This window comes from Octopus bimaculoides, chromosome Z (assembly GCF_046866305.1).
Source record: "Octopus bimaculoides isolate indiv1 chromosome Z, ASM4686630v1, whole genome shotgun sequence".
NCBI classification, from domain to species: Eukaryota; Metazoa; Mollusca; class Cephalopoda; order Octopoda; family Octopodidae; genus Octopus; species Octopus bimaculoides.
Genome location: NC_142944.1, coordinates 51,499,695 through 51,523,991, shown reverse-complemented (window position 1 = coordinate 51,523,991; position 24,297 = coordinate 51,499,695). Strand labels below are relative to the sequence as shown.

Sequence of the window (24,297 nt, the reverse complement as noted above, 5' to 3'; positions counted from 1 at the left end):
CATGATAAAGTGATAGCATGTTGTCAACTTAATGTGACAGTCCCATGAAAGGGAAGAATGCTACTGTTATTTAGCCCTTGGAAACACCGTTTCCTGTTGGACTTGACACATTTCCTGTGTCTTTATGTTTTCAAAGTGGCTCCAATCTAATTTGGCAGAGTTTCTACAGCTGGATGCCCTTCCTAATGCCAACCACTCAGAGAGTGTAGTGAGTGCTTTTACGTGTCACCCGCACGAAAACGGCCACGCTCGAAATGGTGTCTTTTATGTGCCACCCGCACAAGAGCCAGTCCAGGGGCACTGGCAACGATCTCACTCGAAAACCCTACAAAGGCCAGTCAGGCAGTACTGGCAACGGTCACGCTCATTTCATACATACACAAAGGAATAAAAGATGTTATGAATTTCATTAGCTTACTACTGTGTCTGCTATAAAATGCACAAGTAATCACAATTGAGTGCATTGCATCTTATAGTAGAAACAGCTGTAAGCTAATGAAGTCCATAACTTAACCATTGTTTGTTACTTTGTCATCCCAGTTTCTTATCACTACTCTTTACTCAAGTGACACTTCATTCTGAAGCATGTGGATATTGAGTCCTAACACCAGGTTATTAGTATCAGAATGTCTAAGCTATTTATAATATATAAATATATATATATATATATATATATATATATATTATCAAGTTAGAAAACAGTGTGTTCTAAAGGATACAAATTAATTTATTAATTAATTAACATTTTCACCTACAACTGTTTCATTTCACAAATAAAATTAAAATTACTAAACGTGCATAAATATATAATTTTGCATTTTAAATATCTTGTATGGAAAATCATCCTTGCATTGACCTTTGTACACCCTGATGGTTTTCCATATAAGCTATTTAAAATGCAAAATTATATATTTGTATATGTTTTGTAATTTTAATTTTGTTTGTGAAATGAAACAATTGTAGGTGAATATGTTGATTAATTAATAAATTAATTTGTATCCATTAGATCTCTCTTTTATATTTTACAATATTTTATATATTAAACCAGTGTATCTTGGATAAAAATATGCCTATACGAGGTCTAAATATCCTCACTGTGACTATATATATATATATATATATATATATATATATATATATATATATATATATATAGTGTGTGTGTGTGTGTGTGTGTGTGTAAAATGACTTATCAGGTTTTTAATATATCTCGATGTCTTTTTGTGACATTTACATATACAATGCAATAAATAACCTCATATAACATAGCATGTTGTCAGCTTCATGTGACAGTCCCATAAAAGGGAAGAATGCTGCTGTTATTTAGCCCTAGGAAACACCGTTTCCTGTTGTACTTGACACATTTCCTGTGTCCTTATGTTTTCAAATTGGAGACAAGTACCTCCACCCAGCAAAGCCAGTATCCAGAGACTAGTTTCAGAGTCATTGCTCATCAACAGTCTGGAGTAGTATGGCTTGCTAGCTGTCGATGCCTATCCACCTTTGAAAACATATTCACTGACTTTTGAAAATAGAAATAATATATTTAAGCAGTAGCTACTCCAGACTGATGATGCGCAATGACTCTGAAACTAGTATCTGGATGCTGGCTTTGCTAGGTGGAGGTACTTGTCTCCAATTTGAAAACATAAGGACACAGGAAATGTGTCAAGTACAACAGGAAACGGTGTTTCCTAGGGCTAAATAACAGCAGCATTCTTCCCTTTTATGGGACTGTCACATGAAGCTGACAACATGCTATGTTATATGAGGTTATTTATTGCATTGTATATGTAAATGTCACAAAAAGACATCGAGATATATTAAAAACCTGATAAGTCATTTTACACACACACACACACACACACACACTATATATATATATATATATATATATATATATATATATATATATATATATATATATATATATATATATATATATATAGTCACAGTGAGGATATTTAGACCTCGTATAGGCATATTTTTATCCAAGATACACTGGTTTAATATATAAAATATTGTAAAATATAAAAGAGAGATCTAATGGATACAAATTAATTTATTAATTAATCAACATATTCACCTACAATTGTTTCATTTCACAAACAAAATTAAAATTACAAAACATATACAAATATATAATTTTGCATTTTAAATAGCTTATATGGAAAACCATCAGGGTGTACAAAGGTCAATGCAAGGATGATTTTCCATACAAGATATTTAAAATGCAAAATTATATATTTATGCACGTTTAGTAATTTTAATTTTATTTGTGAAATGAAACAGTTGTAGGTGAAAATGTTAATTAATTAATAAATTAATTTGTATCCTTTAGAACACACTGTTTTCTAACTTGATAATATATATATATATATATATATATATATATATTTATATATTATAAATAGCTTAGACATTCTGATACTAATAACCTGGTGTTAGGACTCAATATCCACATGCTTCAGAATGAAGTGTCACTTGAGTAAAGAGTAGTGATAAGAAACTGGGATGACAAAGTAACAAACAATGGTTAAGTTATGGACTTCATTAGCTTACAGCTGTTTCTACTATAAGATGCAATGCACTCAATTGTGATTACTTGTGCATTTTATAGCAGACACAGTAGTAAGCTAATGAAATTCATAACATCTTTTATTCCTTTGTGTATGTATGAAATGAGCGTGACCGTTGCCAGTACTGCCTGACTGGCCTTTGTAGGGTTTTCGAGTGAGATCGTTGCCAGTGCCCCTGGACTGGCTCTTGTGCGGGTGGCACATAAAAGACACCATTTCGAGCGTGGCCGTTTTCGTGCGGGTGACACGTAAAAGCACTCACTACACTCTCTGAGTGGTTGGCATTAGGAAGGGCATCCAGCTGTAGAAACTCTGCCAAATTAGATTGGAGCCTGGTGTTGCCATCCGGTTTCACCAGTCCTCAATTAAATCGTCCAACCCATGCTAGCATGGAAAGCGGACGTTAAACGATGATGATGATGATATATATAAGAAGAAAAGAAAATGGAGATTAGGAAGTTAATAATTGTTTATTATTAACTTCCTAAACTCCATTTCTTTCCTTCTTTTAAATGAATATAAACTGTATGCTTTATATATACCTATTGTGTTGAGGGAATTTCATCCTCCCAAAATATCACTATTTCCTTGGAAGTAACCATCACTTCATGGGGTTAACATATCTTCTAATTAAATATATATATATATATGCATATATGCATATATGCATACATATATGTGCATACTTACATATACATGTATATACATATGCATATATGAGTACAGGATGTCATAAAATGTAAACAACATGAAATACAAACTTTCTTGTGAAAATAAAAGAAACAAATGGAAAACAAGACAAATAACATAAAGAACGACCCTTCATCAGTTGTCGGCTGTTTTATCTACTCTACATTTTGAGCAATTATGACAAAATGTGTCTTTGAAAAACAGTTACTCCCACAAAGCAAAATAAAATTTGGGATTTGTGGAGGGTCAAAGTTGGTAACAAAAACAGGACAGTGAAAACAAACAGTAAGGGCTGATAAGCCATAACAAGGTGAGGTGGCGAATCTGTGTGGCAGATCAAAAGGAAAGAAAGAAATTCAAGTTAGGAAAAGAAAGATGGCCAATGGTCACGTGTGAGCAATGAGAGAGTAGAGGAAGAGTGAGAAAGAGAGAGAGAGAGAGAGATAGAGAACAGTGAAGGGGAGACGAAAAGAATTAGAGAAAAATGAAAGGGGGAGAAGGGGAGATAAAGAGAATTTAAGAAAGAAAGAGAGAGGAAATGAAGGTGGGGAGAGAGAATGGTACAGAGAGTCACAACAGGGTGTGAACAGTATTTGAGGACAGATTTATAGTTTACAAAAAAAAACCCACTTATAAGCATCAATAACTGTCTCTACGCAGGGTCAAAATCATTTACCAGCTTGGATTAAGTGGTCCTTGTTCATATCAGTCTCTTTTGCCAACCTACTAAATTATGGGGACATAAACACACCAGCATCAGTTGTGAAGTGATGGTGGGAGGACAAACACAGACACACACACATATATATATATACATACATACACACACACACACACACACATATATATGACAGGCTTCTTTCAGTTTCCGTCTACCAAATCCACTCACAAGGCTTTGGTTGGCCCAAGGCTATAGAAGAAGATACTTGCCCAAGGTGCCACATAGTGGGACTGAACCCAGAATCATGTGGTTGATAAGCAAGCTACTTACCACACAGCTACTCCTGCGCTTATATGTGTGTATGTGTGTGTGTAATGTCAATACAAAAAGATACTACAATGATATATTAAACACATTATGGTATGAGTGGCTCACTAGCAATTAAAAACCAAAAAGGAATTAATAAATAAAGGGTGCAAAATAGCATCAGCAACTGCTAAAAATAAGAGTCAAAATTAACTCTAAAAGCCACGAAAAAGCACTAACCTCTTTATATTTACGGGAAGTGGGCACAGCAAGCTAAATGTTCTTCCCCTTTTTGAGATAAACTCACCAAAAAAAGAAAACAAAGTTGGACAAAGCTTTATCATATGATTTCAAAATTTAACCAGTAAGGTCTTGTTTCTCCTCAGAAGCATCTACCGACTAGATTAATGCTTTTTTGTGGACTTTAGAGTTAATTTTGGCTCTTATCTTTAGCAATCACTGGTGCTATTCTGCACCCTTTATATATATATATATATATATATATATATATATATATATATATATATATATATATATATATATATATATATATATATATATATATATGTATATATATATATATATATATATGTATATGATGATGATGATATATATATATATATATATTCTTTACTCTTTTACTTGTTTCAGTCATTCTGACTGTGGCCATGCTAGAGCACCGCCTTTAGTTGAACAAATTGACTCCAGGACTTATTCTATCGGTCTCTTTTGCCGAACCGCTAAGTTATGGAGACTTAAACACAAACACACAAACATATACGTGCACATACATATATATATATATATATATATATATATATATATATATATATATATATACATATATATGACGGGCTTCTTTCAGCTTCCATCTACCAGATCCACTCACAAGGCTTTGGTCGGCCCAAGGCTATAGAAGACACTTGCCCAAGGTGCCACGCAGTGGGGCTGAACCTGGAACCATGTGGTTGGTAAGCAAGCTACTTACCACATAGCCACATATATATAATATATATCTTCATTTAACCTCCTCCATTATCCATGCTTGCATGGGTTCAACAGTTTGATCTGGACTGGTAAGCTGAAGGGTTGCACCACACTCTAGTCTGACTTGGCATGGTTTCTACGGCTGGATGTCGTTCCTAATGCCAACCACCCCAAGAGTGTAATGAGAGAGAGAGAGAGAGAGAGAGAGAAAGAGAGAGAGAGAGATAGAGAGAGAGATAGTGACAAATATATACACACACAAGAGGATTCTTTCCATTTTCATCTATGAAATTAAAATATATAGCTATCAGAAAAACAAACAAAGGAACCTGTATGTGGCCACTCAAATGGCTACAAACAGCAGCTAAATCTCTCTTGAAATCACACCCCAACAGCTTAAAAAAGAAAAAGAAAAAATGGAAGGACATAATAATTCTAAATATATTATATCTGGTGGGGGGGAGGGGAATAGGTAAAAATGCAATATTCACAACTAGAACACCTTTGATCATATATATGTATGTTGGATTTGGGCTAAACAATTCCACGACCATCAAAAACACATCGGTTTGTAATAAACTGATTTGCTTCAACTTCTACAACACACAAGTCAAATATTTGGATAAAAGGGTTCACAAAAGTTGGGTGGATATTTTACTATAAAGAACAAGAGATATGTACTGTTTTGAGTAAGATCCTTTGTTGTTAACTATATCCATAATAAAGAGTCCTGGTTGAAACAGATTAATTTATTTCCCTTTGTTAATTTTATATACTCTTAACTCTTTTACTTGTTTCAGTCATTTGACTGCGGCCATGCTGGAGCACCACCTTTAGTCGAGCAAATCGACCCCAGGACTTATTCTATCGGTCTCTTTTGCAGAACCACTAAGTTACGGGGACGTAAACATACCAGCATCGGTTGTCAAGCGATGTTGGGGGGAACAAACACAGACACACAAACATATACACACACACACACACACATATATATATATATATGACGGGCTTCTTTCAGTTTCCGTCTACCAAATCCACTCACAAAGCTTTGGACGGCCCGAGGCTATAGTAGAAGACACTTGCCCAAGGTGCCACATTTACAATTTTGTTGAAGGAAGTCACTATTAGTTTCCTCAGATTCTGCTGTTTCATTGAAATATTTGTCGGTCAATTTTTTTCTTTAATGAGTGACATTAAAATAAGAAAAAGAAAAATGAACTCCAACAAATAGAGATTGAGAATAAATGTACATAAATATGATTACGCTGTTGATGTCATTAGAAATTTCAAGAATTTGTAATATTTCTTTTTAGGAATGGTGAAGTTCAAAGCAATTAAAGTAGCTATAAAACCTTACCAGCATCAGTAGGAAGAGATACGGTTGATGATGATAGATGTAAGTAGAGCTGATCAGATACTTGATCAATTCCAGCAAGGCATTGCTCAGATGAGGCTCGTGATTGAAAGCCGACATGTCCCAAATTGTCTTCACTTTTCCATCCATTGTTATTATTCCTGATTTTCTCATCATCCTCTTGATCAGTAAGTAGGCTGTTATCAAGTGTTGATTTTGACCGCTTATAAACACCCACAGACCGGTGTGACTGCTTGCTTCTGTAAGATGCATAGGTGTCACGCGGATACCTGTCATGTAAATTAAAACGAAAAAATAAGTCTTAAGACAAAGGAAAGTTTTCAGTTAGAAGCTCATTAAAAAAAATAAATTATTAATAATAGTTTCAAATTTTGGCACAAGGCCAGCAATTTTGAGGGAGTGGGTAAGTTAATAACCTCGACCCCAGTGCTTGACTGGTACTTATATTTCACCGGTCCCAAAAGGATGAATGGCAAAGTCAGCTTCATTGGAATCTGAATGCAGAACGTAAAACAGAAGAAATGCCATTAACCATTTTATCTGGTATGCTAATGGTTCTGCCAACTCTCCACCTTAAAGAATTTATTAGTAATAATAAATGGGAAAATTCAATAATTATACTTTCCAAAACTTTGATATTTTATTACCTGGTTTTCAAAATAATTGAGATTTGGAAGAATTCACAGAAATATTAGTATGATTTTCATAAATTAGTAATGTGAAGTGATGTTTCAAACACATTTTGGTAATATTGTTTATAAAAGTTAGAAACTTTTGTAAGTTGACATAACTCTCTCTCTCTGAGCAACTGCCTCATAGGCTGATACTTAAACTAATTTCTGTAATTCAATAATGCATTAATTAAGTGGTTTCTGCTTTTATGAAACTTGCTCGTCTAATGTCACCTCACCTTAAACAGTGTACATGGGCTTCTAACTTTCTTCTTTGATACACTAAAAGCATTTCTCATTTACTGAACAGATTGTCAAAATTATTTCTTAGAACTGCATTCCTCTCACATGTGTACCACTGTAACTGTTAATACCTTCATCATCACAACCCCTGCACCAACACAATTTGTTATTGTATATTGGAGTATGTAATATAGTTCTCAGCTTAAGTGAAAACCTGCTGTAAGTGGGAAAACAGATTTTGAGCTGCACCTTGTCGTTCCATCAACTTCTAGCATACAATAAGTTTGTTCAATTGGAGCTGATCAAGGACAATACAATAACATCATCAGTGTTATCAGCAACCTCTTTAATTTTAGGCCTGCATGTCTCTAACCTTTTTCAATCAGTGTAAGGATTCTCTTGTGTTTTCTGCTAACATATAATAAGCTTTGTTTAGACTACTTCCACTTCCTGTAAACACAACTAACATCAGCTCACTCAAAATATACATCATATATTAATTACAATTACACGTCTGCTTCAGAGTAAATGCCTCAGTCTTGATACAAAAACTTATCTTGTTGGTATTTGCTGTTTAGTTTCCATAGCAGACCTGATCAAAGCAATCCAACCTGTGATTATTTCATCCTTTATTCAGATTTAGTATATGTAGGATTATATTACCTGATGTGTTCCTTTTTTTTTTAAATCAACAGAAAAATTTGACTACTATTTCTAGCAATTTGAGCAATCATGCAAAGCAGTGGTTCTCAACCATTTTTTACCTGTGGACTCCTTTGATTCCTATTTTACTCAGGTGGATCCTCTCAGCCATTTGATGTTTAAAAAAATGATATTATATTTTTATACTTAAAAGGAACTGTATAAAAAATTTTAAATATTTTTTGTATTGTAAAAGTAGAACCGATTTACTGTACATAGATTTAAACAATAAAACCTTGTACGGACCCTGGTTGAGGATCACTGATGTAAAGGCTATTGTGGTGGTCTAAGATGCATTCTACAACTCTATGGCTTCAAATCTTGTAATAAGCTTCTCAGGTTTATCTAGAAAAAATCTAGAAAAATCCTTACTTAGTATATACCCATCTCCAAATATTTCAAATCTTTAAAAAGATTCTTTGAAATATCTTCATTCATTCATTTCATGTAAGATAAAATAATTTTACTATCTTAATAATTCTGTAATTTTGAAGGTGTTTAATGTTTCATTTCAATTTCACGATGTCTTGTTTTTCTCTTTCAGCATAATTTTGATTAATGAGGTACAATGTTATTTCCTTCTATGTGGTTGGTAGAGGGGTGGCAAATACTTCACTTAAGTGCAAGCACGTTTCCTGTAAATTCATCTGGTTATAATCTTATTTCTGATACACTTCTTGCTTACATGTTATGTAAGTAGTATCTAATTACTTTCATTAACCTTTCCATTCATTTGATCTAGTAAACACTCATCCGCTCTCTCTCTCTCTCTCTCTCTCTCTCTCTCTCTCTCTCTCTCTCTCTCTCTCTCTTTCCATACATACACTCAAGTATGAAGAGAATTTGAATACTTGGCAGCAGGGTTGAAGTTATCAGATATCAAGACTGATCAAACACCACAGCTTCTTGATTTTACAAAGCATGCTCTTCTCAAGTTAATACTTAATTGTGATTTTCTTTGACTTAACCTTTTTTGATAACACCCTGCAACAAGACTATCTCTGCTTCTCTGATACAAACTTCCTGTTTTAAAATGATCTCAAAACTTCATGTAAAATTTAAAAAATCTCATGTTAATCTATTTTCCATACACCAACTTAATAACGATAAAGATATTTTACTAAATTCTTCATTATTTTCAAAATTAACTGAAACAAAGACAGTCTATTTCAATAAATATCATCATCATTTTTGTTTCGCATTTCAAAGATTGCACTGAGTGGACAGAGTTTATTGAGGCAGATTGTTTTTATTGCCTGATGTTCTTACTACCGAACCTCACTTGTTTCCAAATGTCTGTTTGTAAAATTCATGTTACCATTTTTAGTCTGCTAACATGAATTCACAAACACACATTTAGCATCCAAATGTACATCTTTTTACCTCTGATGATATTGTGCTCATGTCGCATAAATGTAAATTCAATGCTTACTGAGTATTAATAGAAACGGCTGTAAGTGAAGATGACCAATTTGCTGTTAATAATAAACAATTATTAACTTCACAATCTCCATTTTCCTCTTCTCTTAAATGAATATGAACTGTATGTTTTTATATAAACCTATTATTTTAAGGAAATTCATTCCCCCAAAATACTAGGTATTTCCTTGGATGAAACCATCCCTTCAAGAGGTTAACAAGAGGATGGGGCAGAGAGGACAGATGTTTTTGTAATGACTATTACTCAGCCCCAAGGTGTCTTAGCATGTTTGTTTTTCTTTTCAGATGAAGCCATGGACGATACAGCAGCGCATGTTTGCCTACGACAGTGACATGAAGAATAACAAGTCTGTCACAGCAGTTCAGCGTGAGTTTTTGGCACCACTTCAACATTCACCAAAATCAGGCTGTTCCCACCTGTAACATAATCTTATGTTGGGTGAATGCACTTTGTACATGAGGTACACAAATGAATAGGAAACTGGTGCGGGTGCTATAAGCTGTACGGACTCTGGAAAATGTGGAACATGTCAGACAAACTTTGATACGGAGTCCAAATCACTCTGCTCAAAGGCATTCCACTGAACTTGGCATTGGTAATCGATCAGTAAGGCGTTTTTTGCATGAAGACTTGCATTTCCACCTGTACAAATTGATCATTGGGCAACAGTTGAAACCATGGGACTATGCACAGTGGCTTAACTTCGCACATCAGATGGAAGCAATTTTTGAAGCATTGTGAATCAAAAGAGCTTTTGTTACTGGGTTCTTGAAAATCTGAGAGAACTGCACAAAAGACCACGGCACAGCCCCAAAATGATGGTCTGGTGTGATGTTGGAAAAACTGCCGTCATTGGTCCTTACTTTTTTGAACTCTGAGTTATTATATCAAGATGATAAACAACTTCTTTGTGCCTGAATTATGACGAAAATGCATGCCTTTTCGACATGTGTGGTTTTAGCAGGGTGGAGTGACAACCCACACAGCCAGATCATCATTAATAGACGTCTTTACCCTCTTTTCAGTGACTGCCTCATTTCCAAGTTTACTGACATTCCTTGGCCCCCTGATTTGTCCAGGTGTGATTATTTCTTGTGGGGAAACCTCAAGCCCCATACAGTGGACGATTTGAAGGAAGCTATTAGCGTGGAAGTCACCTAAATTGACAGAGCAATGCTGGAGAGAGTGGAGGCCAACTTCCAAGAACGCCTTCAGAAATGCATCAATGAAAACGGACACCACATGATGGATTTTGCTTTCCAGACTTGATTTTGACAAATGCTAATTCAGTACAAACACATTGATGTCAATAAAATTTGTTTGCAGCTAAAATTAATGATTTTGTGAATTTTTCAAAAACGTCTGTCCTCTCTGCCCCACCCTGTATATATATATATATATATATATATATATATATATATAAAAGCAAAATTCTGTCTGTCCCCTGTACCTCAGTCTACATTTGCTCTACCAAGACACATTATACCCTTTTTGGAATCAGGATGATCCCAGGATTAAAAACCTGCCTTTCATTCAGTTCTTGAACATCCAGCATTATGATCTGATTTAAAAGCATTTTGGTTGCTATTTCTAGCAGTTAAAGTGACAGAGAAAGGTTTCAGCGCCATAGTACAAGAGTTACTTCCCTTCGCTTTTAGTTTTATAAGTAATTTAGTTATTCTTTTTCAGTCATCACACTGTGGCTACACTGGGACGCTGCCTTGAAGAATTTTGTCAAACAAATTGACACCAGTTCTTTCTTTTTTATGACTGGTACTTTTTCTATTGATCACTTTTACTAAACCACTAAGTTACGTGAACGTAAACACCAGTTATCAAGCGGCGGTGGAGGACAAACACAGACACAATACATACATACATGCATGCATACATGCATACATACATATGTCACAGCGCACGCTGCATGGCAGTGAAACATGGGCTGTAACAGCGGAGGACATGTGTAGGCTTGAAAGAAATGAAGCCAGTATGCTTTGCTGGATGTGCAATATCAGTGTGCATGTTCAATAGATGGTAAGCATCTTGAGAGAAAAGTTAGGCATAAGAGGCATCAGATGTGGTGTGCAAGAGAGATGACTGCACTGGAATAGTCATGTGATGCGTATGGACGAGGACAGCTGTGTGAAGAAGTGCCGATCTCTAACAGTGGAGGGAATCTGTGGTAGAGGTAGACCCAGGAAGACATGGGACAAAGTGGTGAAGCATGATCTTTGAACTTTGAGTCTCACAGAGGCAACGACTAGTGACCAAGACCTTTGGTGATGTGTTGTGCTTGAGGACCCATTAAGCCAAGTGAAATCATAGTCATGATAACTGGTACCTGTGCTAGTGGCACGTAAAGAACACCTGTTGAGTGTTGGGTCTCATGGAGGCAAAGTGGTTGAGTTCTTTTAGAGTGTTGGGCCTCATGGAGGCAAAGTGGCTGAGTTCCTTTCAAGTGATGGGCCTCACATAGGCAATGAGCGAGACCTTTTGGCATTATGTTGTGCTTGAGAAGAAGATCCATCAAGCTGAGCAAAATTGCAGTTGTGGCAGATATCAGTGTCACGCGAATTGGCACCTGTGCTGGTGGCACATAAAAGCATCTATTACACTCTCGGAGTGGTTGGCATTAGGAAGGGCACCCAGCCATAGAAAACCATGCCAAATCAGACTGGAGTCTGGTGCAGCCTGGTCAAACTGTCCAACCCATGCCAGTATGGACAACAGATGTTAAATGATGATCTGCAAGTATGTACGTATATATCATCTATTCAAATTTTAAAAGAACTCCAAAAATTTGTGAACTTAAAAGATTTTCATTTAAACTGAATTTAAAGTAATACCATATTGGTACGGTACCGATAAATGCTTTATTATCATCACTGTCCTTAGTTTTGGTCTGCAGGCCCAATTACCCCCCCCCCCCCACCTCCTCCAGGCAGGAGCGAGTTTAAATGTCTGCAAGAAGTGCAGCTTTTAAGTTAGTATAAAATAAAAACAGACAAATGAGTCATCTGATATTGCTACAATTGTATTGTTATGAGTCTTTATTGCGACATAAACACAGTATAGTGAGGTATGCAGTATGCACAACATCCATAAAATCACATAATGTTATGCAACTCTCAACTCATCTGGCGAACATGCAAGCAGTGACATGTTGATTAATCAACAGATCATGACAGGCTTCTTTTTCAGTTGTTTCCATCAGCCAAACTGATCCATAACTTGCCCTAAGTGCCACACAGTGGAACTAAACCTAGAACCAAAACAGCCATGCTTGCAACTATGCTACACTTGTAATTAAAAGTTTAAACTGAAAGGTTAAAGTGAAATTTTTATCTCTAGTGGCTTCAGTTGGATAAGGCAGACAAAATGAGAACCAAAGGTTGTGAGGAGAGACTGAGTAATGAATATGTGTGAAATTGAGACTACTGGACACTTCATGATTAGAAATTGAAACTTTTACTACAGCCAGTGTTCTATAAGTGAGTAAGGTACAGAACTATGCATACCTTGGTTGGAAATTTAACTGACAAAACAGACTCCTTTCTTATTTTACATCAGAATAAGCAAAACAGCTGTAAAAACAATTACTCTAACAACACAAACAACAGCAAAAAGCAGTAAAAAGATTCCTATCCCACCCATGGTAGAATGGAAAATTGGATATTTTCTTTAGAAAAAAATAAATGTAATGAAATAAGGTACAATAAAATAAATCTTCCTACCTAAATATAATACCTTTCAGAAAATTTTTCCTTTTCACTCTAATGAAAAATATTTAGGGATCTCATTTAATATACAATCCAATTTCTTATGGCATAAGCTTGAATACCAAGTCTACCAGATCAAAACTGGTTTAAGAGATTGGCTTAGAGGTGGGAGGGGGGGCAGCATAAGGCGAGCATAATTAACATCAACAACTAAATTGACTGAGATAAAAACACAATATTTGACTTGCCCCATAGAATTAATTTCATTCTTAATTACTAATTTTGAACGAATTTACTTCCAAGTTCAGCTTTCACATATGCAATAATAAAATAATGCTACCACAAAACATGAGAAAACCCTTTATATTAGAGGTCAGAAACCTTATAAACACATCTTGTGCCTAAATCCTCAATTTTACAAATTGATACATGCACAACTTCTATTAAATCGCAGAAGTTTCAAATTTGAATCAGGGCAAAATTTTACCTGAGACAGGGTGGGTTTCCTATCACTGTTCTATGTGGTTGCTTCACTTGTTAGAAATAGTAGTCATATCCACCCCCATGTGACACCCTATCATCTTAAAAAATATTAGGACACATTACAGCTTCTTGGTCAGTTTTGTGAAATGGAACCCTGAAAATATGCAAAGATATTTCCCTCTCCCTCTAGCTGGGTAACCATGTACTTCCTCTATAGCAAGATACCTATTTCTGCCTTTGTCTCTGTTACACTCTAACCTTTAATTATCTGACACAAGATTCCCTCTCAAAGATTATTTGTTTTGCAAAGTAACTTGTTGACCCTGCCAGTGCTGGTACCACGTAAAAAGCATCCAGTCCAAACTGCAAAGAGGTTGGCATTTGGAAAGGCATCCAGCTGTAAAAAACATGCCAAAACTGACCTTGCCTGTGCTGGTGCCATGTAAAAAGCACTCAGTCCACTCTCTCTGTAAAGTGGTTGGTGTTAAGAAGGGCATCAAGTTGTAAAAACCCTGCCATAACAGACACAGAAGTCTGGTGCAGGCTCCTGCCTGGCCAGCTCCTGTCAAACCATCCAACCCATGCCAGCATGGGAGGAGGACATTAAATGATGATGATGATGATGATGATCTCATTCAAAGAGGGCCTGTAAAGGCCACAAACACTGATGCTTCTCCTCTAAAAAGCTAACAAAAACAGAAATTTAAATTTTGAGAAAATAATAACAATAAGCCATCAGGCTTCTTGACTTGAATCTAACTTGATCCCAGGTCCTTTTCAGTTGAAACAGATCTACTTGGGATGTTTATCTAGTAATGTTGAATTATTTGATTTGCTGTGTTTATAATTTTAGAAGTTAGCATTACAGTTTACATCTTGTGACAATTGTCAGAAAATGCAAAGTTTCAAACTAGCTCTGTTTTGACAAACTTCTCTTCATATAAATAAACACTGATCCAGCCATGTAAATACATTCACACACACACATTTAAAGACACACACACACACACACACACACACACACACGTTCAGAGATACATGCACACACACACAGACACTCAAAAAGACAGACACTCCCAGACATGCACATGCTCTCACAAAGACACACACACACTCATAGAGACATAAATGCACTCGCAGAGACATACACACACTCACAGACATACACACATACTCACAGACATACACACATACTCACAGACATAAACAGACCCTCACACATTCTAAATAAAACAAAAAAAACTGCAAATAAACTATATTCTTGTATATCGCGTTTACCATCACAAGAAAGAGCCTCCACACAATTACATGAAACTGCTAGAAATAGCAGCCACACTTTTCTTGCACTATATATTAATGTCTTCTTTAAGAGAAAAGGGAAGGGCATATTGAATAATGTAATTTGAGGTTAACTATGTCTGAAAAGTATGGGATAGTCATGGCTGGAATGCCTTTGACCATAAATATCAAATGTGAATACATAATGTAGTACCACTTGGTTTTTTTTAAAGAAAAGACTAACAATGATTAAATATGAATTATTGTTTTGCTCATTTAAGATTCAAACATTGTGTGTACGTGTGTGTGTTAATAAAAAGATTGCATTTGTGAATGCTTATATAATGGCAATCAAATTCTCACAGTCAATGAATAAGGGAAAAGCTTCATGAGGAGGAAGTAGAGGCCAGAATTTTGAGGTATAAAAATCAATTCAGCAACGGTGAGAATTTTAGTTTGGTGAGAAAGAAGCAGAAGACTACAATCAGCTGGGAATTAGCCAAGCTTGACTGCAGAAAAGGAGTAGATAGCAACATTTTACTGTGAACCCAAAGAAAATTATGTACACAAAAGGTTCAGGTTAATAAGAAGAATTTCATACATAAAAAACGATGCACATGAGTAGATAATAGTGAGTTCACTAAAAGAAAAAAAATGAAGTTTCTCAATTTCCCAGGATTGCTGGAAGAAGATGATAATAGTTCCTGGTGTTGCAAAAGCATAGAATGCAGAGTAAAACTGGGCTAGAAAATGTTTATATATATATAGTTTTAGGGAAAATAACCAGGTTTCAAGAACTCATCGATGAAAATCCACTATTTTATCTATAAAGCTCAATTTAATTTTAATTTTTTATAAATTGATTTTAATTGAGTTTTTACCTGTAATTTTGGATTTTGTCCCTAATATTATTATATATATATATATATATATATATCTTATCTTTTACTTGTTTCAGTTGTTTGACTGCGGCCATGCTAGTGCATCTTGAAGGGTTTTATTTGAACAAATCAACCCTAGGATTTGTTTGCTTAAAGCCTACTACTAATTCTATCAGTTTCATTTGCCAAACTGCTAATGTTATAGGGATGTAAACACACCACCACCAGTCGTTAAGCAGTGGTGGGAGATGAAGACACACACACATATATATATATATATATATATATATATATATACATACATACATTCATACATATATACAGGGGTTGGACAAAATAACGGAAACCCCTAGCATTATAATATTGAAATATCTATAAAACCGTCAAAAGCTTGTTTATTGATTTATTATTAGTGTTGCTTAATATGTTTTGCTAAAATTGCTGTTTCTTTTCAGATATCATCAGAAAAAGATAATTAAAATTCAATAAAATGACAGATCTGTTGGACTTTCAAAAAGGTCAAATTGTTGGTGCTTGTATGGCAGGTGCTAGCGTAATGAAAACAGCTGAAATGTTTGGTGTATCAAGAAGTACTGTCTCGAGAGTAATGACAGCCTTTGAGAAAGAGGGAAAAAAACCCTCCTCATTGAAGCAAAACTCCGGAAGAAAGCCAAAACTTTCAGATAGGGACCGTTGGATTCTTCTTACGCAAATTGTGAGAAAGGATCATAAAAGTACACCTCCCCAAATTACTGCAAAGCTTAATGACAACCTCGAGAACCCAGTTTCCACAAAAACTGTTCACCGGGAGCTGCACAAAGCCAGATTTCACAGGAGGGCTGCAATAAGAAAACCACTACTTTCAAAAACAAACGTTGCAAAACATCTAGAATGGAGTAAAAACCTACAGAATTGGTCCCTAGAGCAGTGGAAGAATGTTATTTTCTTGGATGAGTCATCCTTTACCTTATTTCTGATCACTGGCTGAGTATAAGTGTGGAGACAGCTAAAAGAAGCATTTGACCCAGACTGCCTTCTTCGAATTGTTAAACATGAAGGAGGATCTGTGATGATCTGGGGTGAGGGCTATATCTTGGAAATCTGCCAGCCCAATGGTTTCCCTTCATGACAGAATTAATAGTCAATACTATTTAAGCATTTTATCTGATCAAATTCATCCTATGGTTGTGGAACTGTTTCTGGTGGGAAGCGCAGTCTTTTAGGATAATAATGCACCAATTCACATAGCTAAAGTTGTTACTGAATGGCACAAGAAACACTCTAGTGAAGTTGAACATCTTATCTGGCCACCACAATTCCCAAATCTCAATATTATTGAACATTTATGGTGCATTTTAGAAAAACAAGGAGTTGATATCCTCCACCATCATCACTACAAGAACTGGAGACTGTTTTAGCTGAAGAATGGACAAAAATTCCTTTGGAAACAATTCAAACTTTGTACGAGTCCATACCTCATAGAATTCAAGCTGTAATTACTGCCAAAGACAGTCCTACCCCATATTAAAATAAATTTGTTGGAAATTTTAAGGTGTTAGCATTATTCTGTCCAACCCCTGTATATATATATATACACACACACACACACACACGACAGGCTTCTTTCAGTTTGTCTACCAAAATCCACTTACAAGGCTTTGGTTGGCCCAAAGCTATAGTAGAAGACACTCACTCAAGGAAATGCAGTGGGACTGAACCTGTAATCATGCGGCTGGGAAGCAAGCTTCTTACCACACACCATGCCTGTGCCTATATGTATTTAACCTATGTTGATAACAAAGAGTTTTTTCTCTCAGAGGTGTGCACATTTATCCAAAAGTGTAATAATATTGTGCATGAATATAAAAACAAGTGTACTGTGAGAAAAACTGGACATTGGCAGTCTCTGCTGTAGTGTGCAAGAGAAAATATTGTGATAGTAGTGACAGTATGTGGTGTTTATGAAGATTAGTAGATGAGTGAAAAAGTGACAAATGAAGCATAAAGGAGCTTTGTGGAAGAGAATGGCATGAGTTTGGCAAAAGCTTGGGTAGAGATAATGAGGGCTGATCATCTCAGGATGTTAAGCTTCACAAAGGAGAAGACAAAGGACTTTGCAACTTGAGCAGAGATGTTGAAACTGAGCTTCTAAAAGCCAACATAGAAAAAGTAAATAAAAAATGATGATGATGATAATGTATTACATTTACACTGTGAAGGTTTGTGGCCTAGGAGTGGTTAGGGTTAGGGTTAGGGTGTTGCACTTATGATTGCAAGATTGTCATTTCGATTCCCACACTAGCAGTCATTGTATTCTTAAGCAAAACCACACTTGATTTCACTCTGGTCCAGAGTTAATGTTGGCCTGTCCACCTAGCCTAAGGGGTGGCACCATTTGAAAGTTACAACAATGTAAGGAAGCTCATTGTGACCAGCAGTGTACAACAACAACCGAGTTTGGTTGATACGGAGATATTTATACCATGCTGCAATCAGTTTGATCTTTCATCATTACAAGGTATCTTATTCTTGGATGCGTAGATAGTACCTGACCGAATTCAATGGTACAACTGTAAATATTGAGGAATAAGGCAAAGAGTAAACTGAATCAAAATTGTAATGAAGATAGACGTAAATATGAAAAAGATTTCTGCATCTCTAAAGAGGAAGTTAATAGTCTGAAAAGTATTCATAATCTCATAAACAGCAACGTATCTCAGACAGACATTTAACATTATGTATACATACATCCACTACATCATTTTCTACAAATAAATGATTAAGAGAAAATATATTGCTTCAAACAAAGAAAACATTACAAAAAAAAAATGTTGATAAATAAATATAACTGAAGAACATAAATCTTATGTTTTCTCCCTCACACAGACACTCGACCTTGAGACAGAAATAACAAGGAAATAAAAAGTAATCTGCATTATCAGCATTCTTTGTCTTTTATTTTAATTCCATTCATACATACAATGCTTTAAAAGAATATTAAACAGATTCCAATACTTTATTGCATTATTTTATTGACACTAAAAGAATGAAAAGCAAAGCTGACCTTAGTAGAATTTGAACTCAGAGTAAAAGGATGCAACTAAACACTGCAGGAATTTTGTCTGTTGTTGTAATGATTCTGCATGTTTTGTTATCATATTTCTGTTGAAATACATTGCTATTGTTTCAACTGATTTAGAAAACAATGCAGAGTTTAGTAAAATAACTGTTTTTGTTTAGCTAGTGTCTAGAACAAATTAGCATGAAATTTTGATGCAAGATTTTAATTCAGATCATTTTAAAACAATGTTTGTTTCATAGAACCATAAGCATTTCTGGGCAAGCTGGTACCAAAAGAGTTAAACAGTTATTAAAAATTAGTACTAAGGTAGTAAGTTAACAGAAATGACTCGGCACCAAATTAAATTCATCACAGTATTTAGTAAGAATCAACTTTCTTTCATTCCTTTCAATGATTTATTAAATCAATTCTGGCAATTCTCGGTTAATTCAGTCTGCTATTCTATACAAACCAACAACTCTGCAACAATTAACCTGGTGTCAATCTAAGAAATCAGCCTCAACTCAAAATAAATTAGTGCTGTCATTGTAAATTAGAGTCGTAATTGTAAATAGTGAAGGAAAAGAGCTGAAACTAAATTTACCATTAACATGAAATTAACCCACAATGTTAATTATAGTTAACATTCAATGTTGAGTGATAATGACTTGGAAACAATTTTAGTTCACAAATTTCTCACTTGTAATGGAAGTCTTAAATCACTGCCATTTATTTATAGTCCTGTTTCTGCAATTTTCGTATGTAATTTTTAGAAAGTAATGGGAATAAATATGATCACAAATGCTCGAAGTAGGTAGGGTGTCAGACAACACAATTTGTCAAGCAATTAAAGGTTCATGGACATGTCCTTTTTCTTTTATACAAGATTGGTCTAGAAGAAGCGGTTAAGCTCATGACCTTTGCAAGCCTACCAATATCAAGGAAGCTGATGCTGTTACTGTTTCTCTTGAACACTTACACATCAATATGACTAAAGAATGAGTTCCAAACAGTCCGGGCATAGTGTTTAATGTGAGAGCAAGTGGTGGTGGGGGTGATTAGACTTAATGAAGGAGATGAATGAGAAGCTTTTCAAGTCTTTTTAATGTGAATATCAATATACGTAAAGGAGGCTCCAATCTGAAACTCTGCCAAATCAGATTGGAGCCTGGTGTAGCCATCTGGTTCACCAGTCCTCAGTCAAATCATCCAACCCACGCTAGCATGGAAAGCGGACATTAAATGATGATGACGATTATAAAAAAGGTGCTTTAGCTTATACTTAACATTAAAATACATGCAAAAAATCATATCTATGTTGAAACACTGAAGTCAGAAAAATTAGCTCTAATTTTTAAAAAGCAATATAACTGAATCTTTACAGAGTTTCCTAAGAATATGGGGATAATAATTTTTCACCTGTATAAAGACCCCCTTCAGTCATGAATGACCATAGGATTGCACTTAGTAAGTTCCCCTCTGAAGTATAAGCCTGGATGAAGTTGTTTATGGAAGACCAGCAGTCGGCCATGCATACCAGCCTCCCCTCTCCACGCCACTGATGTTATCCAAGAGAAAGGCAAAGGGGCCGATACAGCTCGGCACCAGTGACGTTGCAACTCATTTCTACGGCTGAGTGAACTGGAGTAAACGTGAAATAAAGTGTCTTGCTCAAGAACATAACACACAGCCTGGTCAAGGAATTGAACTCACAACCTCATAATTGTGAGCTTGACACTAAGTACTGAGCCATGCACCTCCACTATCACCTGTGTGGAAAAAGGCAAATAGCAATCACATAACCCTGTCATCAGAATGGTCTATAGTTACAGTGGCACATATTCAAAATGCTTCTCTCCAATTATGATAATTTTGGATGGCTTTGCCTCATATATAGAGCATTATGCATCAAATATAAATAACAGCATCGCAGTAAAAGGATCTATGATGCTTATTAGGTGTGAGAAAATTTGAATGTCAGCCAATTCCAACTTCATTAATTATATCTCAGCCCAATTATATATTAAGAAATTATTTATAAAAATATAAGGATAATTGTCTTCAAATATAAGAGAGTGCACAACCAGACAAAAACATCCAGGTGCTTTATGTGTGTGTGTGTGTGAAAAATATATGTAAAACTACATTCATACACATACATACACCTTGTTATAGAAAAATGAAAACCTAGCAGAACAATATGGATAATATTTACATCACTTCATTCAGTGTGTATGCCTAGGTAATACATTGTGGAATGACTGGTGCACTTTTTGCTGTACAACAGCTACACCAACTCAGCAGGAGTAATTTTATTCTAAAAGTCTTTCTATGACACACACACACAAACATGTGCACATGCGACACATATAATCATTGCCTGCTTTCCATGCTGGCATTGGTTGGTTGGCTGGGAACTGCTGTGTGCTTGGAAAAAGTTTCCAAACCACACCTGTTTCCAAGTCAGTAACATTCCCCATAGATCACTGAAGAACAAATAGTTCAATATTTGGACATATTTCTGCAGAATACTGCAAGCAAATGAGAGGTGACTTCGTTTACAATCAGGCAAATATATAGACGAGCAAGATGCACAAATGTACACACACACGAGAGGCTTCTTGCAGTTTCTGTTTCTGAAAGGTACTCACAAAGAATTAGTAGCTTTAGGGCTATAAACATTTACCCAAAGTACCACACTGAAACTGAACCACCAACCATATAGTTGAAGTGGTGAAGCTGATCTTAGAAGACTATCCCTCATGTAGATGGTATCAAAGGATAATAACAAGACATACCAGGTTGGAAAAGAGCTATCCAACCCATGCATGTATGAGAAAAAAAATGTTTGTAAAATGACAATTACGATGATATATAACAAAATATAATCTTGTAGTTTCTTATTCTGTGATATTTCAGAAATAACTGGAAATGCTTACACCAAATAGTAATCTAAGACACAGATAGAAACATCAAAGAACTATTTTTTTCCTTCAAATTTGTTATTTGATACTGTTCATTTCTGAGAAGAAAAAAAAAAAAAAATCCTGGCAACATGAAAGTTGCAACAATGTGTAACTGTAAGTGTTGCACAGATTGTGCATCAAAAAGTGAACTTATAACTGAAGGCTAGACATAAAGCAATCGATCACTGATGCATTGGCAATGTTTACTTTTAAATGCACTTATGTACTACAACAGCAGTTTCCAACCTTTTTTTTTTGCACCACAAACCAATTTCATGTAAGACAATTTTTCCACAGACTGGGAAATCACATGCATCACAAAACACAATAAAGTGCATTATATATAATACATATATTACACATATAATGCAAAGACACCCTGTAGACTACAACAGTCAATAAAATAGAAATGAAATTTAAAACTATATCCTTTCCAGGTGACTCGGTACCAAATGATCCACAGTCCAGTACTGGTCTGTAGCCCAATGGTTGGGGACCCTTGTAATACAGAATAAACCTATAGAACGATGATGATGATGATGATGATTTCAGTCAACTCTGCAGGGGAAAATAAACTTAATGATATCAAGACAAGAAGACACCAACACATACATAGACATGATGGGCTTTTGGCAGTTTCAAATCCACTCATAAAGGTTTGGTCAGCTCAGAGCTATAGCAAAAATAGCACTTGCCCAAAGTGTAGCATAACCCAGATTGAACCCTGAACCATGTGGTTGGGAAGCAAGCTTCTTAACCACACAGCTATGCTGGCACTTATTGTTAATATAAACTAAAAAGTTTTACAAAATTTATAGTAAAGAGAATAGTGATGTTTTTTGTTGTTGTTTTCTAACATTGGTCAAAAGCTTAGACAGGGAGGAAATAAAGTTGCCCAAGTGATTGTCCTCAAAAAAAAAAAAAAAGATGTGATAAGTATGGTTGAAAAGGGCTTCATCATAGAGTTGCTCATTGAAATTGACCTGAGGTGCAACAACAGCAATAATGACAAACAACATCAGCAACCAGACTAATGAAAGAACCTTTGCGTGATTGCTCAAATTGCAAGAAATAGCAGTTATATCTCCCCCAAATCATATCCCACTGCCTTGCATATAAGCACACACACACACTAAGTTACTGTAATCCTAGAAAGGGTCATGGCTGGACCATCTTTGATCATCACTGCAGCAATAATTAAAAAACAAAACTTCATTCTAAGTCATACCCCACTGTCTTAAATATAAGATGAAGGGGACAGACCCCCACCCCCACGCACCTACAGACATGACTCTAAGGAAAAAATAGAAGGTAGCTGAAGATTGAACTTATAGAGCCTAGTAATGAGTGCTAGCAATAAGACGTGTTAACATTTTTAGGTGTCATGGAGGTAAAGAGACATATGGCTATAATTGAGTAAATTAGAAACTGATGCAAGTTAAAAACAACAACAACAAAACAAAAACAAGAGTGAAGAGCAGAACACCACCAAATATTAAGTGGGGACACAAGACAAACAAAAATTAATACTGTATCATGGAAAAATTAGGATAGAAATTGCACTTGAATACCTAGACAAAATGGAAGCAGACATCTCAGACAGTTGGAGACAGCTTATAAAGCTTCCACAATTGGTCCAGTTACATAAATACACCTAAAACAAACAACTAGTAACAGCAGCCAAAGTTTTCTCTTTCTGTCTGTCTGTCTGTCTGTCTCTCTCAAATCACCCCCTAATAAGGAAAAGTACACACATTAGATAATGTCAGTAGTCTTAGATGCCAAAGGGGTGGTCATAACTAAAAATGCCTCTTACATCAAGGGTTGACCTGGGGAGTGGTTAAATAATAACTAATAGTAAGACACAGAATTACAGAATGACAAATATTATGATGGCATACGTGTGTGCGTGTGTGAGAGAGAGAGAGAGAGAGAGAGAGAGAGAGAGAAAAAAAAAGAAGATATATATATATATAACTACTCTACGAATAAGATAGCAAAACAATATACTATTTAATAGAAACAGGTAGGCACACTCAAACAACACACAGAGATACAGAGAGACATCACCAGGAAAACATATGTCAGAAACACTAACAAAACAAAAGCAACCAAAGAAAGAATTAATGACAGCAACGGTGATAATAATAGTCTCAAATGTTGGCACAAGGCCTGCAATTTTATTAGGAGTAGGTGAGTTGATTACATCAACCCCGGTGCTACTACTCCTACTACTACATTTTTACCAATACCA

General features: G+C 35.5%; 1 protein-coding gene across 3 annotated transcripts in view; it reads right to left on the bottom strand.

Annotated features, from left to right (window-relative positions):
• LOC106883358 (uncharacterized) overlaps positions 1-24,297 on the bottom strand; it is a 279,464-nt gene that overhangs the window by 78,128 nt on the left and 177,039 nt on the right. For all 3 annotated transcript variants that reach the window (XM_089365289.1, XM_089365290.1, XM_089365291.1), the window contains one exon: positions 6,581-6,867. In XM_089365289.1, the coding sequence (XP_089221415.1) occupies positions 6,581-6,867 (287 nt within the window). The remainder of the gene's footprint in view (positions 1-6,580; positions 6,868-24,297) is intronic.